General features: G+C 41.8%; 1 protein-coding gene across 4 annotated transcripts in view; it reads left to right on the top strand.

Annotated features, from left to right (window-relative positions):
• The window catches only part of Ssbp2 (single stranded DNA binding protein 2), a 255,173-nt gene extending 246,651 nt beyond the window's left edge, over nucleotides 1-8,522 (top strand). For all 4 annotated transcript variants that reach the window (XM_075976344.1, XM_075976346.1, XM_075976345.1 and 1 more), the window contains 2 exons: nucleotides 465-563; nucleotides 7,955-8,522. In XM_075976344.1, coding sequence (XP_075832459.1) covers nucleotides 465-563; nucleotides 7,955-7,984 — 129 coding nt within the window. In that variant the 3' untranslated portion in view covers nucleotides 7,985-8,522. The remainder of the gene's footprint in view (nucleotides 1-464; nucleotides 564-7,954) is intronic.
• The last annotated feature ends 10,535 nt before the right edge of the window (nucleotides 8,523-19,057 follow it).

The raw sequence follows: 19,057 nt of genomic DNA, 5'->3' as shown, positions 1-19,057 counted from the left end.
ATTGAAATAGTATTATCTCTAACATGCACACAGTTAAAGGGAGATGTCTGTTAAAGCAGTGATCTTTGAACGTTTTATTAGTAAAATTCGTAAGGGAGTTAGCCTGTATCATGCCTTATCCATGGGTAGGCTGTCTTCATCATTCTCCTGCTGGGAAAGCTAGGGGTTTGTTTGGTTGTTTGGTTGGTTGGTTGGTTTTAACTATAGCATTCTAGAAACACTATACACCGAGGGTGAGGAATTGAATAAACATTGATTCTGGAGTAAGAAAATAGTTATCGTAGATTACTGGGGTGCGCTTGTTCTCAAACTCCCATTTGTGAACCCATTGCCGTGGGGTAGAGGGCGAGGACGGGGCGAGTCACAGGACTGCCAGCCACTGTGTGTTCAGTGTTTGGGACATGGCACTGTGGGAGGGAATGAGCATCTTCAACAATGACTTCTTTTCTGAATCTCGTTTACAGAATTCTCCCAATAATATGAGCCTGAGTAACCAGCCGGGCACCCCAAGGGATGACGGTGAAATGGGGGGAAATTTCTTAAATCCTTTTCAGAGTGAGAGTGTAAGTATTTCTTTGACTGTGTTATTATGTACTGAAAGGCTTAAGCGCCCCTATCAGTATAAATGCCTACAACTGTTATTACTGATGTTTACAAAGTGTTCGATATGCTGATCTTCTAGAAGGCAGAAGCATCTTCAAGTGCAGTTTTATGAGAAGAGTTCTAAGAGACCTGTTTATTTATATGCAGTTATCAAAACCATAATACTAATTTTCCTGTAGAGAACATCCATGTTACAAATAAAATGAAATCAGCTTGCCCATTTGGTTTGTCCTACCTCCTAGCAAAATGAGTAGGTGCAAAATGAGATCTGTTCTTGATTTTGGCATAGTAAGTCTGTGACAATAGTCTACATGTATTTTGGCCTCACACTCTTGCTGCAGTGAAGGTCACATTGGTGGTCTGTCAGCCTGAGCTTGCAGCCCATGGCATTTTAAAGTGCTGTTATAGAGCTATAGGTCATCTTCACACATGTGGACAGGAAGGTTGTCTTCAAATATATATGTGGACAGGACAAAAAGTGAAGCTGTAAAGTTCATTTATTTATTTAGCGAGCAGTACCTAAGCACTTCTGTGTGCCAAGGCAGTATGCTAGACACTGGGAGGCCGAAGAGACAAGAAGTGTCTTTCTCAAAGAGTTACCATGTAATGCAATGATTCTTAACTGTTATTTAACTCTAGAAACACTCAAGGATTTTTTTTTAGTTTCTCAGAGTCCCCTCAAAACCCAATGGACTCAGGATTTCTGGGAGTCAGGCTGGCAGTTTAGGGATAAAAGACCCAGTTAGTGATGGGGAGGGTTGCTCTCTGTAGGATCATAGAGGAAACTGTTGCAGGGCCTGGGTGGGCTTTATCAGTATATGACCCATGCCCCCACAAGTGAGTCTGGCAGACTCTAGGAGGGCAGAGGCAGTCCCTGCTACCAAACTTCCAGACTCCGCCTTTGCCAGAGCCACCACCACCTGTTAGCCGTGGCTGACATCTGTCTTCGTTCGTGTAGAGTGACGGGCACCCCACATGGAGCCCAGGGGTGGACGGTCTGTGGATTCTTTGGCTCCGTGCTCTCAACCAATAGTCGCCACTAGAAACAAGGCTGCCCCTGAGCTTAGACTATAAAAGGTTTGCTTTCTGCTGGTTTGCTTTATTTCTGTGACTGGTGAGGACAAAGAGGGTAGATAAAACTGTATGAGAAGGCTTAGCTGTCAGTGAGCGAGCTCGAGAAAGCAGGAGACACCACGTGGTTTTAGTCACTTAGGAGATTACAGGAATTCGTTTTTAGAGCCCTAGTCACTGATTTACTTCAGGAATATGGACAAATCAATCATTTTCAGTGCTCACTTTATCTAATAGGAGACATTTATTTTTTAAATTCTTCCAGAAGTAACATAATTTAATGAGGTGTATGGTAAGTCAGTTCAGTTCATTTATTGTGCTGTAGGCAGTTTTAGAGTAAGAAATGACGTTTTCTAAGTGAGGAGTATAACATACCAGTCCTTAAGAGTACAATTCCACTAGCAGAAGTTTACGTGTCAGACTAGCATTCTGTATGCTATAATACACTATTGACAGTGAAGGGATGGAGCCTACTGTGAATGGATTAGAAATAGAGCATACATGTAGTTGAATACCACTCCATTCAGGAATACAATCTTGTTATGTTAACAACTTTGACCAAACTAGAGGACAGTGTCACAGGAGAGAGGCACAGAAGAAGCATCATGTGGCCTCACTCATACACGAAATCTGCACAACTGTTGACCTAGGAAAAGCCTGCCTCAGAAGTGGTTATGATGGCCTCTTAAATGTCCCACTTGAAACCCGTAATATTTGTGCAACTCTAGGCATATAGGTATAAAACAGACTTACTTACAGATCAAACACCTGCTGGTAATAAATCATAAATGCATTTTAAAACAATTCTTTGGTGCACATATTTTTTTTTACAATTTATTAAACACAAGATCTGTTGAAATGGATATTCTTTCTTTCTTTGCTTTCTTCTTGCTTGACTGAGACAGAGCCTCTCAATGTATTCTGGCTGCCCTGGAACCTTCCATGTAGACCAGGCTGGCCTCGAACTCACAGAGATCTGCCTGGCTTTACCTCCTCAGTGCTGCCTTATGTGTTTTTACATAAAGAAGCTTTGGCTTCTTGAGGAATATATTATACATTATCATTCTCGCTGGACTCTGCAGCTCATTCTTCCCTTTAACTGCAACTTAGCTTGGCCTTTCTTGATCCACTGGGCTCTGACTTCCTGTAACCCAGACTCACAAACTACGGCTTATGACCAAATGTGTGTGGGGAGATTGAGCAACAGTAAAAATCTCTGAATATACAGTAACTGAAAAATGAATGCAAAACCGAACATGCAGCGAGTGTCGAGTGCCTCCTGGCAGCGTTCAGGAGCACTTAGGTGAGAGTAGCTGGAGCGGGGTTTCCTCAGCCGACCCTTGACCACGCCTGACTGCCCTGACTCAGAAGGAGAACCATTTAGTGAGTTCACAGATCCCAGTAAACAAGTGTTCAAAGTCTAGGTTTTCCTGCGTGTAACTCTGAAGGAACAGTCTGCCCTTTGAGGACTTGTCACTTTTCCCTAGAGGTCACAGCACAGAGGCCAGAGAGACAGACAACTGCTTAGTGCTAGTGCTCTTGCCACTCTCTCCCTCTTGCTACTGCATTTAATTCTATCAAGACAAAAACGCCTAAATCCACTACAAACGTGCTTGGTGGAGCAGAATGAGTAAAGCAGAGCTGCCCCCTAGTGTTCACATGCTGTAATGTTTGGTTTCCATGGTGTAGATACAAACGTGGCCCAAAAGAAGAATAAATGCAATTGGATTAATTTGTTGCATTAATTTGGAGAAAAACGTTTACACATGAGTTTGTCTATAACCAGATGAGTCTTTACGTTACTGGAACGACAGTATTGAACAATGACAGGCTGCTGGGCAGACCTCGCCTCTCCTCTCCATCATCTGCTTCGCTGTTGTGGGGAAATGTAAGCCCAGGTTGCTTAGGTAGTGACACAAACATTGAGTTATTTCACATTATATTCAGAGGATAAGAACTATTCCCTGTTTGTCACTAAGAAAACAGGATGTTTATAGAACGTGGTGTGATCTAAAACGCACTTCAGATTTATGATTGTATCTAATGGATTCTGTGGAGTATCAGCCAGGTGGTAAGAAGGAAGAGACTGCAGTTCATACTAGGACATGCTACCTCAAGATACACAAGCAGGCTAGGTAGACATATGTTTAAAATAATAGCTTTCAGTTTACTGTTTCCCCTAAGCCAAGCAAAAGTGCTCTCAGTAGCTAAGGGGTCATTGTATTGTCTGAGGAGAACAAACTAGCTTAGTCATTCCAGACAGTATGACCGGATATCACAGCGCTGTGACTCAGACATCACAGTGTCTCGTTGCGTGCTAGGAACAGCACAGCAGAAACGCTGATGTGAGTCAGCACCAGACACCAGGGAGAGCGCGGGCCTCTCAGCGGGGCAGTCCGGTTAGTGCTCGCTCTTCCTTTCTGGGAAAATGTAGTGCACCTCTTCAGTACTCCAAAGAAGGCGGCCCTGGAAACACTCCTTTTGCTTGCATTCTGGGAGCTTTCCTAGAATTCTATAATTCCCTTTAGTTTCATTTTCCTGAAATAGTTTAGTAATAGAAACGGACAGTCTACAGCCTTCCGGGAGCGTATGACACACGGCCTAGGAACACCCAGACACCAGTATCTTGTTTTGCACCAGAGACAATCCCACGTTCTGCAGTTGTGTGTACTGCTCAGAAATTACACTGTATTAGATTCTTGTAAACTCTGAGTATTATTTCTAGGAACTAATATTCCTTTCTGATTGGCCCTGAGCCTCGGCGTCTTGCATCTAATTTTTTCCCCTCAGTTTCTGTTATGGGCTAAGCAACTTCTTCTGACTTCCTGATATACCAACATTTTACTGTTCTGTAAGAATTTTCTCAAAACATTTGATCCGCCACATTGTAACAACTACTAGTGTTGACGGACAATAGCAGCTGATCCAACACTTGACAGCAGAGTGTGCACACGTGTACACCAGGGCAATGGACATTAGAATGAGAAGCATCTTATAATCTTCCCTGATGTTGTATATGAATGAGCTGGAATGGCACTTAGGAAGAAAGGATTCCAGGGTGTCTTAAATCCAGATTGCCTGGGCTGCACATTGGATGGGAGGGTCTCTGGAGTCCCAGAGATTCTCTGAAGAGTTTCCTGTGAGGTCTGCAGGAAGCGATCCTTGCTTCAAGGTCACCTATCTGCTACTTTAGGTCACAGATACAGCAACTCTCAGCAAAGCCCTTATTTTGAAAAATGCTGGTGATCTGGCCATGCAATTTAAATATTTGATTAAAGTTAAACATGGATGTTTTCACTTCTGAATTTTCAATAGCTACATCTCAAGAAGTTAGAAGCCACATGTATATGTATATGGAACTTGTACTGGCTAGGACAGAGTAGAATGTTCCATCACCACCTAAAGGCAATCCCAGTTCTTATGGTGGCTACAAGGACCATGGAAAGCCTGAGTTAAATTGCTTTGCCCACTTTGCTGTAGAGATGCACCTTTCTCTTTTCTTATTGCTTGTCCTACTCTCTGGCTATAACTGTGTGCTACAGTTTTTATATAACTATATTACATGACTAAATATGTTTAGTCACGGGCAGAGGGTAATAAATTGCAGCATGCTGAAGTTACTGTTGCTATGGGACTTTTTATGTCACATTGCCATGGAACTGGATGTGTTTTCATTTCAGCACAGGGTGGCTCCAAGCATTCCTTGAGGATGATGGCAAACGGGTGTTGATTTGGTTTTAGCTTGAATTTTTCATCTTGCCTTTTTCCTCTTTCTGAGTTAGAATGCATTTTTAATTTTTTATTCTTTGAGATTATAATACAATTCAATCATTTCATTTTTCCTTCCTTTTTATTATCCAATGTTCCCTATTATCTGCCATAGGAGTCAGTTAAACTACTTTACTGACTTACCGTCCTTGTAACAATGCGGAACTCAAGGCTATTCAGCGACAAATAGATTCTACTTGGATGAGCAATGTTTAAAGAATTGACAGTGCGCCCTCCCCACCTTGTGGTTCGGCCACTGTTTTCCCAGCCTCCTCCTCTACCTCATTCTCTACATTTACTCAGAGCAATGCATTTGGGGTTTGCATCCTAAGGGCTTTGGTCCAGAGAATCCAGTCTCTGTCACACGTATGCTTACCTGGGGACCTCTTATCCCTTGAGCTCATCTGAACCTCAGCCCATGCCTGCAGTCCATCCCAGCTTGCCTGCATTCCCTCCACTTTTCCCCGTTCTGCCAACTTTGTAAATATTCGTGCCCCTTGTCAGTTCCTTATTGGGCTCTGCAGTGTGGAATCGTACTTTGGACTTCACTTATCTCTCATCCTGAGACACCATCGTTAGTAGAACAATGATAGAAATCACCCTTTGGAGTGGTTTTTGCAGTTTTCCCATCAAACATTAAAATATTCCAAGGTCCACATTTTTATTTTAGTTTAGAAGCAACTTTCCTATGTAGACCGCTACCATTTGAGAAAGGTGCTTGTCCTATTCAGAAGCTCCAGAGCTGTGCACTCTTGACGACAGCCTCCAGCTGCGTGTGCTGATTCACATTTAAGTAAACGGAAATCACATGATGTTTGAAATTTCCAAAAACCTCACCGTAGGTCACTTGTCAGCCTCACCATACTGTAAAGTTGAGTCCCTGTTTCCTGCAGTGGACTGATGCTGGGGGGGGTCTATGTTAATGCACACTGGAGCATCTGGGGTCCCTGCTGTTTCCTGCAGTGGACTGATGCTGGGTGGGGGGGGTCTATGTTAATGCACACTGGAGCATCTGGGGTCCCTGCTGTTTCCTGCAGTGGACTGATGCTGGGTGGGGGGGTCTATGTTAATGCACACTGGAGCATCTGGGGTCCCTGCTGTTTCCTGCAGTGGACTGATGCTGGGCGAGGGCTCTGTGCTAATGCACACTGGAGCATCTGGGGTCCCTGCTGTTTCCTGCAGTGGACGGATGCTGGGTGGGGGGTCTATGTTAATGCACACTGGAGCATCTGGGGTCCCTGCTGTTTCCTGCAGTGGACTGATGCTGGGCAAGGGCTCTGTGCTAATGCACACTGGAGCATCTGGGGTCCCTGCTGTTTCCTACAGTGGACTGATGCTGGGGGGGTCTATGTTAATGCACACTGGAGCATCTGGGGTCCCTGCTGTTTCCTGCAGTGGACTGATGCTGGGCGAGGGCTCTGTGCTAATGCACACTGGAGCATCTGGGGTCCCTGCTGTTTCCTGCAGTGGACGGATGCTGGGTGGGGGGTCTATGTTAATGCACACTGGAGCATCTGGGGTCCCTGCTGTTTCCTGCAGTGGACTGATGCTGGGGGGGTCTATGTTAATGCACACTGGAGCATCTGGGGTCCCTGCTGTTTCCTGCAGTGGACTGATGCTGGGCGAGGGCTCTGTGCTAATGCACACTGGAGCATCTGGGGTCCCTGCTGTTTCCTGCAGTGGACTGATGCTGGGTGGGGGGTCTATGTTAATGCACACTGGAGCATCTGGGGTCCCTGCTGTTTCCTGCAGTGGACGGATGCTGGGTGGGGGGTCTATGTTAATGCACACTGGAGCATCTGGGGTCCCTGCTGTTTCCTGCAATGGACTGATGCTGGGCGGGACTCTGTGCTAATGCACACTGGAGCATCTGGGGTCCCTGCTGTTTCCTGCAGTGGACTGATGCTGGGTAGGGGGGGGTCTATGTTAATGCACACTGGAGCATCTGGGGTCCCTGCTGTTTCCTGCAATGGACTATGCTGGGCGGGGCTCTGTGCTAGTGCACACTGGAGCATCTCGTGCTCCCATGAGACTCTGCAGAGCTGACAGTTGCTTTGTTTCCTAGACTGTTCATGTACTGAGCACTCCCTGTGTGTCTAGTCAAGTCTATAATTTAAGGATTATGTGTTCAATCATCTCCACACTCCTTGGTACCTTCAGAATAGTTGATAGCAGGGTCAGAAGAGTGGATTGAGAGTGTAGAGAAGTCCCCACTCACTTGGCTGTACATAGCAAAGGTTGGTCCTCAGACTCCCTTCAGTGTGGTCCATCCTTGGATTCCAGTTGCCCAGATTGTTACAAGTGTCTGCAGAACCCTCATCTGCCCAGAAGGAGTGTCTGAGGGACTGGATGATTATCTATGTCCTAGTAGAGGACATAGTTTAAAATTTCACAATTAAGAAAAGCCATATAAACACCTATTGTTATAGTTCCTTATTTTCACAAGGTTACAAATGCATGCATAAATGTCCATAGAAACTAAAACTTATCATTTATCCTTCTGTCCTTGTAGTACTCCCCCAGCATGACCATGAGTGTGTGATCCATTACCACGTCTCCTCATGACGACCATCGTGAGTCAGCCCTTCACAGAACTACCACGGAAGAAACTGCTCATCAGTGTACAGTTAAAGGGATCTCAGTCAACCAAACCAACCTTCTAGCTCCTGCTCTCTCCCCTCTTTTGTGAAGAAAGCGGGTCCAAATGTGATTCACACAACTGTGCGGAGTGGCCCATTAGAGTCACCCTAAACTGAACTGCGAATAACCATCTGTGTGTGTATATGTGTGGGGAAGAGTGCGCCGTGTGTGCAGAGCTCCATGCGCATACGTGCATCGACCCACAGGACATTGTAAGATATTATCACATGACATCTTAAGTAGAAGTGAGTAGGGACTTTTATTCCATCCTTTTTTTTCACGTTTACATTTTAATTATTAAAGGTTGCTCCTGCCCCTCCCTGAACTATTTTGTGCTGTGTATATCACTGCTTTATATAAGTTATTTTTTAAGGTGAACTCAGATGTTATGGTTTTGTAAATGTCTGCAATCATGGATAGGAATAAAATCGCTTATTTGAGAGCTTTCATTCCCTTGTGTCTGATGCAAGTTACCTGAGAGCCCCAGACCACATTAAGTGGAGAAAAGCACATCTTCATCCTGATGCCCAGCAGACATAGCTCAGTTAGCGCCTGTGCAGAGTAGTTTAGTACCTGTGTGTAAGGAAAACACTTCAGCACAGACAAGGTCAGCTGGGCTCACACAGTGTGTTCCTGCAGTAACTGCTTTACGTTACGTTCCTTCTTGGCTCGTTTGTCTTAGACTATGCAGAAGTCATGAGCTAACTCAAATGACCTACACCGTAGCAATAAAGTGACATGGGTTCTCGGATTCTTAGCACATTTTCTAACACGACAAAACCCAAAACCGGTAGCAAAGCCACTTGTTTGAATTTGTCACTTTTCACCCAGGGATCTGGAGGGTAAATTTTTTAATAATACACATTGTGAGATAGTATTGTATTTTTATTTGGATTACCTGTGGACATTCCACAGAGACTTGAAAGCAGACAGACACACGCAGACACACTAACATGATTGAGGCTTTCAGCACCAGAGAGAAAAGAAGCCTTAAAAGAGGCCTAAGTAGTTTGTTGGAGTAGACGGGCCCCTGCCCTGCTGGTCTCCCTGCTCTCTGGCTGCGAGTAGACGCCTGTCTGCTCTGGTCTGGGGTCAGAGGCCTTGCAGTAGGAGGCAGATTATGTGTATAACTTCTGTCGGCTGCAGGTGGCTGGATCTCCACCGTGCGTCTGACCGTTTGGAAAGGAGTAAAGAAAGAGTTGTTAGTTATCTCCATTACAAAAGTGACTTGCTACATGACACTGTCCACATCTTTGGGATTAGGTTTAATCCTGTAGCCAAACACCAAAACCCTAATAGGAAAAGTATGGAGAGTTTATCGGATACTCTGAAAGATCCTTTCTGTCACTCATGATCGCCGACCACGCCCCTGATGGGAGAAGGCCCTGTCCCCCTGTCCAGTCTGACAGGAGACGGCTCCTCCTTCCCTCTGGGTTGTTGCATGAGTGAAATGGTGCTGTATTTGCCAGCTCTCGGTTCCAGGTGATGGATTCAGTCTTTCTAAAACTTAGAAATGTTGGCTGCACAAGCCAGGGATATTGGGAGACGTGTAGAAGATAAAGCAGATGAATTTACACTGCAGATCAGATGGCAGTGAGTCATTACCATAGCACCACGTAGCCCACGGCAGCACCCCAGAGCCGCCATGTATAGCAGGCTCCAGAGACCTGTCACAAACAGCCGAGCCAACCTGAAGATGACTCTGTGCAGTCACCTGATTCACCAGGAATAGTGGCAGCTTTCACTTACTGTGACAATTGTGCAAGCATCGAGTCTCCAGTAACCTCAGCTTTCTCACGCCAGAGTTCCAATGCACTTGTTGTCTGCTCTCTCTTGTCACTGACCCTACATTTCCTGTGCCTTCTGAGAAAGAAAGCACTGTTCTTATTACAAAAATCAAACAAACAGAAACTACTGAAGCTAAGTTTGCTTGCCCTTACTTGAGAATAGTTCTGGGATATAAATGATATCAATGACATCATGTGTCTCACTTAACCTGTTTGGTCAGAAGGGGGCAGGGTAGGATGGGTTTGTTCTTTGTTTTGTGTGTTTGTTTTCAACATGTAGCAATCAACTTATCATTTCTTTCTTTGAACCCAAATTAAAAATACATATTTCCAGTTTATAAATTACTGAATAACCTTAAAAAATATTTTAAAGGCAAAACTACATTCACAAACAGGAAAATGTAAGAATGCTTAATCTTTATAGCCAAATAATTTTGTAATCTGAAGGGTGAAGAGTATCGGTATATTGATTTTTGTTTAGATTTTAGTTATTTAGCCTTTATTATTTTCTGGTAAGAAGTCTTGCCCTTTTTCATCCATTCCACCACTGTCAGCACGTTTGACTTGTCTTGATGAACATGCTGCCTGCCGGGCTTTATTTTTCCACATTTCACCCCATAGTAATGAAATCAGCAATGTTTCCCTACAGTGAACATGACATGCACGCATAAAATGTGACAATAAATAGTAGGTATAGGCATTAATTCTTGTTCCTCTGCTCTGTCCTGCCTAACTGGCTAAAGTTGAAGACACACATCACGCTAAGATGTGGATGGTTCTTAACCAGCTGACTTACAGTGTGAGCAAAAGCTTTGGGGTACACTTGACTTGTAGTACCACAGATTTGATGTGGGGTACACTTGTCTCGTAGTACCACAAATCTGATGTGGGGTACACTTGTCTCATAATACCACAGATTTGATGTGGGGTACACTTGACTTGTAGTACCACAGATCTGATATGGGGTACACTTGTCTCATAATACCACAGATTTGATGTGGGGTACGCTTGTCTCGTAGTACCACAGATTTGATGTGGGGCACGCTTGTCTCGTAGTACCACAGATCTGATGTGGGGTACACTTGCCTTGTAGTACCACAGATCTGATGTGGGGTACACTTGCCTTGTAGTACCACAGATCTGATAGGTGACTCAGCATTCCTTTGAAAATGGCCCAGTATGGGTTCAACTACTATTGAACAGGAATTATACAGCTAGGTTAAGATTTTTCAATTGCCAAAAGATGAACAAGCCAATTCTGTTCCCCCTCAGCCACGGGGAGTGCTCAGATACAGCTGTCCCAATAGAAGTTAAGTAGAGAAAAGTTCTTCCATTTCTGTTTAGGATAGTGTAAGGTATCTGAAACCCCTTGCATTTGAAAGGGCCGTTCCGTTAAACAGTGAGTAAGCCTCTAAACTGCCTATACCTTTTCTTCATATTCTGGGATTGCTCCCTCAGCAGGCAGAATTTTGCACAGCCCTCCCTACTCTAAACCCAGTTAGTTTCTTGCCTGGCTTCTCCATGGAGATGAGATACAGGCTTGAGCATCTTCCCTCTCAGCCTCCCTTCTCTCCTCTCTGCTCAGTTTCCCTAGGAAAACTATTTCCATTGTCATTGCTTAGTTATTGCTGTTTATCATAAGCAGTATTACAGATCACATCTACTTGACATCTGAATGTTCTCTTGGCACAGTTTCATCTTTTATGTGCTGTAGTTCTTGTTCCTTGAAACACTAGCTGAGGCAAGCAGCCCATGAATACATGGTGAGGGGACGACTGGTAGAAGGAGACCATTGTCACATTTTACTAACTGTGGGTTAGTTTTGGGCTGGTTTTGTTTTTGTTTTTGTTTTCCTTCTTTTGGAACTAAATTTCTCTGATATGAGAAGCACAAGCCTCTGTTGGCTTAAAACAATGGTTCCCGTGTTAAACCTTGGTAATAGTCTCCCCCAGTCTGAGAAATATGCCTTGAGAAATACTGGAGAAGCAAGAGTGCTGAAGCATTATTAATATCTCTTCAGTTTTGCATACTTCCTGTGTATGTACCTGTGCGCATGTGTTGAGGATGGCAGCATAAATTTTACTCAAAAAAAACCTCACTCCTACTATGATTCATGTTATTTTATAGCACTATCATAACCTAGTAAGCTATTCTTTGTTTTGACTAGTTTTCATTTTTGTGATTAAATACCTGCTAAAAGTTACTTGGGATGGAAAGAGAGTAACACAACCCTGTACTATATATAGCATTATATATAAGCAGGGGGCGGGGTCTTTCAGGCCCAGATTTAGTTTCTCAACATTGACTTTGGTACTGATCTTGTCAGAAATAATGCCGTAATTATAGTTTCCTGATATACACATCTGTTTATGAGAAGTTGAATTGACATCACCTAAAGCATTAACTTTACCCATGAACCATGGATGCCCTACTGATAAAAACAAACCCGAGGTCTCTAATGATTTCTCTAGACTCTATTATGAAGATATTCAACTGAGTGAATCTCCTGAGGAAATTTCCTCTGTTGAGTTTCCCTTGGTATCTTACATAAATTGTTTGCTTGAATAAAAGAATTTCTGTATAGAACTTAAATTTAAATGTGACTATTTTTGCTGTCGACATTTTAAAAATGAAATATACTACTATATATAAGTGTTGGAGCATTTGGTGTGGGGCCAGATGTTTTCCTGTGCTGTGCTGGGTGCTCTTAGGACGAGTGTCTTGACTCATTTGGACTGTTCCTGTCATTGGAACCTTGTCATCGGCTTCTAAAATTCTTAGCCTTTCATTTCTAAAGAAAGATAGGCTGTTACTATGGCAAAGGTAAGTATTAATATTTCTTGAAAATGATATAAATATTTGTTCCCAGTTAATACATTTCACTTTCTCTTTTGTGGCAAGTGACCTCAGTGAATAGCCTGAGGGCAAGATTTGGATTCTTTACAGGATTTTCAAACTACACAATATGCCATAAACTAAGTACTTAATGTGTTCGGAAAATTGTCAGGAAAATGTAATTCATCATTTATTTATTTGAAAACAACAACTCAGATAATCTGTCCATCTTACATGATTTGAGTGGAAATCTAAATTTTTGCAATCCTTTCGAGATTTTCTTGACATAAAGTAGTGATTAAAACTTGTGTGGGTTTCTATCAGATCAGACTTCAGAAATGTTTACTTTCCTTGCATTAAGACAATTAATGTATGAGCTGTGTTAGGACAAATAATTTGAAGGACATGTTACTGTGACAGACATAAAGATAGAGAAGTCTTCATACATAGAATTATTGATTCATGGTAGTCGTCAGATTATTGACTTGTTTGTGATTTGAAGATTTAAAATGCTTTCTTACTACGTGTGTGAAATTGTTCCTGCAATGTCTTCCTGGATAATAGAATTATCTGTAAGGTTTTTATAAATGTATAATTTATGTACAAATATAATTGAAATCTGGGGTGACTCAGTAATTACTATTCTTAATTCAGTAATAGCCAGCAGATAACTGACACATTTGTAAACTTAGCACCTGTGTGTATACATGTATGTGCACATACACATTGTTACATTTATTCTCAAGTGAATTTATCACTTAATTTTTCTTGTAAAAGTATTTGAGCTGTTCGTGTAATGGAAAAAGTCACCATCAAGATGTACATAAATGTCCCTTAATTTGACACGTCGTCACATTTAATTATAAAAATAATGCTTTTGATTTATGGTTTCTTCCCTTTTATTTTTGTCCTTTACTTCAATACTTGTTGGAAAAGTAAAGGAGATTGTTTATATGAAGACACCACAAATGTTCCTGAGTAAAAAGTCGGACTGTAATGTGCATAGCTGTGCACGGAAGTGAATTAGACATCATACCCTAAATAAAATTCAGAAATCTGTAGAGGCAAAGGATTTATATGCACTTAAGAAAAGGTTGTGTGGATGGTTCTCCGTGGTCAGGTAACAACCTTGCCTTCAAATAATACTATTAGAAAATAGCTGTTAACAAGGCTTTAGTGCCTTATTCTAGTAAAACTACACACAATCTCAAAAACCCAGGCACTTGTTCAGATAATTCATGCAACACTTTCATCTTTATGATGAATTATGCAGGTGATCACTTCAGGTCACCATAAATATCTGTCCAAAAGATTTTAAAGTAGAGTCCCTAACTACCCTAAACATGAATGAGAAGGAAGAAGAGAATTCGTCCATGGAAAGAAGTGGAAATACCCCACCCTTCAGCAATGTGCTAAATACTGGTTCCATATTATTTACTACAGCTTTGAGCCAAATGGATAGTTCAGTCTGGTGATGTGGCACATTTGTTCATAATAGATAGACAGTATTATAAATCCCAATGACCAGACAATAAGTCAAGGATTGTAGCATCATGAGGTGGTGGCTTACCAGGAAAGAGTTTAGCCTACATCCATCTCGGGTCGAAAAATCATGGTGTCTGCCTCACTTCCCTTCTTCCCAGCTACTCAGCCTATCTAAATTCTGCCCTATCAGGCCAAGCAGTTTTCTTTATTAATTAACCAATGAAAGCAACAGATAGATAGAAGACACTCCCACATCAAAGGATCACCTCATGTGGCTTCTCGGGTGAGTTTTTCTTTTTCTTTTGTGTAGTTTCTGGATTTCTAGAGGGTGAAGGGGTAGACAGAAGGCAACAGACAGGTCCTTGACTTAAAATAGGTACAAGTCAGCAAAGAACTGATCTGGAATTTGTTATTTAAGCAATTCCTGGTTGTCTATAAATGGTTAACAGCAGAAGCATCATGTAGGGTCGGGGTAGTAGTTGAGCAGATAGGTCACATCTAGCAGAGCATCAGCTGCTCATGATGAGTGAGACAGCACACCATGAGATGCTGAAGACAAGGAGGGAGGCAAGTGTGCACACCTGGCCCCAGACAGATCTGAGTCAGGAAGGGCTCCCATGGTTCACTGTATACTCCAGATGAAAAGACTCTACAGCAAAAAAGGAATAACATTTAAATTTTAGAAGTTGTATGTCCAGTACAATTTGATGAGAGTATACTATAGCTCTATAGCTTTTATTTAAAAATAAAAAGTAACCAGAAGACAATATGCATAAAATGTTTGCAAATCTTTGCTCTATGTATATTTATTTTGGGCTCTGCTTGACTAGCTACAAGTCTGGAGATTTTTCACCCCAAACATGCATTTCTTCCACAATTTTTGCTTATGAATGGAACTCTGCATGTTTAGTAGGACATGAAAAGGTTACTCTTACACATGCTTTCAATAAAAGTATCCCTATATGTTATATAACTAGCCTCAGCTTAAAGGAAGCCATCATCATTGTCACACATATAGTTTTACATAAATGGCTTATGAATTGAAAACTCAAACATATCCGTTATATGATCATCTGCATTGCTGTTTTCACCATTTTGTTAGCCGTTATTCACTTAGAACTAAAGGGATGGCCCACATACTAATGGTCTCTAGGCTTTCTTAACAGAACATAGGTGTCAAACATTGGGAGTGATGCTGATCTTAAAAACTCAGCCTGCTATTAACAGGCAGTTGCCAGTCAGGTCTTAAATATTTACTTCATTTTTACTTGGCGTACTTACCTACACACCAGTCTTTATTCAGCAAACTCCCAGAGAGCTGAATTTAAGTTTATACAAAAGAGATAACTCAAATAATGCTTTAAAAAATATTTACTGTATGTAAAAGTATTCAATGCAAATGGCAGCATTAGGAATTCAGATCCAACTCTTCAAAAAGCCTCCAAATTAATATGGAAATGCACAATTAAATGTTCTGTGTAATAGTTATTAATAAAACATTTGTTGAATCAAATAATCAAATCAAAACCAGTGTTTTGTATAAAAAGTAGTTTCATTTTGTACAAAAGGTACAAAATCCACTGCCAGGATTTCTAAGATAATTATCTCTACAAAATCATACTGTAACTAAGTTCTCAATACTGGTCTCTGAAGTTTAAAATTTGATAAATTTTAGAGAAATACTTTGAATAGCATTGCCATTCCACAGGTCCCTATTAAAATGTCTCATCTTGTTGAAGGGCATTTACTTGCAGGATTGCTTGGTCCAACTGAAGCTCAGTATAAACTGTAAAGTGCTCACCATCCAGGCCTGTGACCGTGAGGGTTTTAAACTGAGCTTCTTATATCAGCCTGCAGGGAACGTGGTCTGGGAAAACAGGAGGTGGGTCTTCCATTACTTCGTTTTCAGGTTACATTAACCCTTGTGGAGAAATGTGTTTATGCCTACAGTTATGCATTCAAGAGGGGTATGCATGGTGTATCTGTGTAAGACAGTTGCTCAACTGCCTTTGCAAAACTGAATGACACCTCCTCCCCTGTGTGACCACAGATAGTTTTGCTGTTTTGCTCTAGCAGAAGACACTTCAAAAAACAAAATCAGATTACAAACATGTATATTCTAAAATGCTTTTTGTTCAGCTTTCTTAAAATACATAAAAGTTCTTTATGCTATACTTGGCAGCTTTGTCTCCTACCCAGTTTACCATTGACGTGAGCTCCTGACACTGGGCCCCATACTTGATGTTCGCTTTGCCCCTTGTGAATACAGACAGCACTGGGATGGAGTGAACTGACCCAGCAGAATAAGAGTTTTACACAGACAAGCGATTAAGTCAAAAAATCTTTCTGCTTGAATTGCAAAAGTAGATGTCCTTGCTCCTGAGTAGGAAATTGTCATCTGCAAAGATGAACAGTTAGTCATGAAACTGCCACATAGACTCACAGCTCAGACATGAAACACACATAGCCTTGCCTAGCCTTCCTGGAAGATGCCTAGCCTGCCTACCCTTCCTGGAAGATGCCTTCTTGTGGAAGAAGAAAATTAATACTACTAGTTTCTTCATGGTGATCTTTAGTATGGCCCCAAACTTCATGACTTAAACTGTTTTCAAATAAAAACAGCAGCAACTAAAAACACTTCCAATCTGTATCCAGAAGAAAAGCCTTTCAGGAAACAGTCTCTGGACAACTTTCAAAGGGGCCAGCTCTGCTCTGCATGGGGGAGACAAGTACGCTGAGATTTATGAATCTCAGCTCCCCAACTCTTAACTACTTTATTTCACAAATTGAATTTTCATCCCTGCATTTGTTTAAAGGATGATAATTGACTTCAATATTCAGAATGTGCCTAAAGTTCAAGACAGTATTTAACTATTGGCCACAGATTTTTATTCTCCATAATTCTGTTAAAAGAGTATATTAAACTTTTTCAAACTTAATTATGAGGCAAATCAGAGATGTGGAAAACCCGCATTGAGAGTTGTTTTAAGAGGAATTGATTGAATTTAAAAGCCTAGACTGTGCAATTTGGAATGCAAACAATTATGAAATTGGTTTTCTGTTTGAATGTCAATATCCCCTTGATCCTTTGAGGCAGAGCACTGAGCAGTGACAGAGGCTATGAGGTTTCCTTTGCCCTCTACAATCCAGGAGAATGAACTAGAAGATGGAGATGCTGCTGCAGAGAACCGAGAAGAGCCTTGTGGTTGCAGACTTTGCTCCTCCATTGTCCTTTAAAGAATTCTATTCCCCTCCCCCCAACCTGAGTAGCTAACACTCTGTTTCCTGCAGCCAAGACTTCCGTAGCATTTCTCACAAGGACTCCTCCAGCCACATTTCAGTCAAAGAGGCTAAATGAACTTGAGGGCAGGGTGGAAATTCATATTCTTTTCACAATGAGAATATTATATATAAAGGAATCTACTGGTCAGATGCTGTGGAACAATGGTCTTGTATTAATAATAGCCAGGTAGAAAGTATAGGTGGGGCAACCAGGCAGGAAGTATAGGCAGGGCAACAAGAATAGAAGAATTCGGGCTGGAGAGATAGCTCAGTGGTTAAGAGCATTGTCTGCTCTTCCAAAGGTCCTGAGTTCAATTCCCAGCAACCACATGGTGGCTCACAACCATCTGTAATGAGGTCTGGTGCCTTCTTCTGGCCTGCAGACATACACACAGACAGAATATTGTATACATAATAAATAAATAAATATTTTAAAAAAAAGAATAGAAGAATTCTGGGGAAAGGAAAGGCTGAGTCTACAGTCGAAACACAGATGCAGAGGAAGCAAGATGAGAATGCCTCACTGATAAAGGTACCAAACCACATGGCTAACATAAACAAGAATAATGGGCCAATTTAAGGTGTAAGAATTAGTTAATAAGAAGCCTGAGCTAATAGACCAACCAGTTTGCAATTAATATAGTAGACCCCTGTGTATTTCTTTGGGACAAATGGCTATGGGACTGGGTGAGACAGAAATCTCTGTCAACAGTCAGAGAACAAATTAGTTATCTAATAATGCATTGTCTTAGTTAACTGAATTCTAATGCAATAGAAATAGACATTTTGTGAGTCCAAATTTCCCTCCCTCTCTCCTTCCTCCCCCTCTCCCTCCCTCTCTCTGTCTAGGACCTTTCTCTCATCTCTTCTCAGTCTTGTGTTCTGTAGTCCCTGTGGGTGGTTTTCTAAGTGAAGTATGATGTAGGATTATGGAAGAGATGATGCACAATTGTAATTTATTCACTTGAATAGATTCATGTGGCTCTTGACATGTGGTCCTTTATTTCTTCACAGTGTGTTGTGGACCTGTGTATAGAACTCTGCCTTTATCTGAAGCATTTATAAGACAAAAGAACAGTCAAATCAGCACAGGTCTTAACTTTTGGAAAAGGTGATAGTGTGCTCTCACAGTTGAGTCTTTCCTGCCATGAAGTATTATATTTGATCAAAAGAATTTCATTTCTCCATTTCCAAACAGTGTTTAAGATCTTTTCTTGGGGGACTAACTCATAACCTCCTTTCTAACACAAAACTGAATGCTTGCAATCAAACCAATTGACAGCAGTCAATGTGTTCCTACTCCTGCAGCTCCCCCTGGCCCCAGGGCCTACTAAAGAGCACTGTTAGTAAGTCCCTGTCCCTGGAGAGGCAGCAGGTGGTTCCTCTGGTCATGGACACAGACACAGCTCATGCAAAAAGGCAGCCCCACTGTGCCTCCTCAACAGCAATCCCTTCTCTGTGGCTTCTACAGAGATAAATTTTACTTCCAACTTTCTATCTTCAGTCAGCATAGAATTAAGAATTGTATAGGCTGTAGTTCTGACAAGTTTTTTTTAAATATATTTTACCAAGCTATCCACTTTTTG

Source organism: Microtus pennsylvanicus, chromosome 6, assembly GCF_037038515.1.
Source record: "Microtus pennsylvanicus isolate mMicPen1 chromosome 6, mMicPen1.hap1, whole genome shotgun sequence".
Taxonomy (NCBI): Eukaryota; Metazoa; Chordata; class Mammalia; order Rodentia; family Cricetidae; genus Microtus; species Microtus pennsylvanicus.
This window is presented reverse-complemented; position numbering and strand designations above follow the sequence as displayed.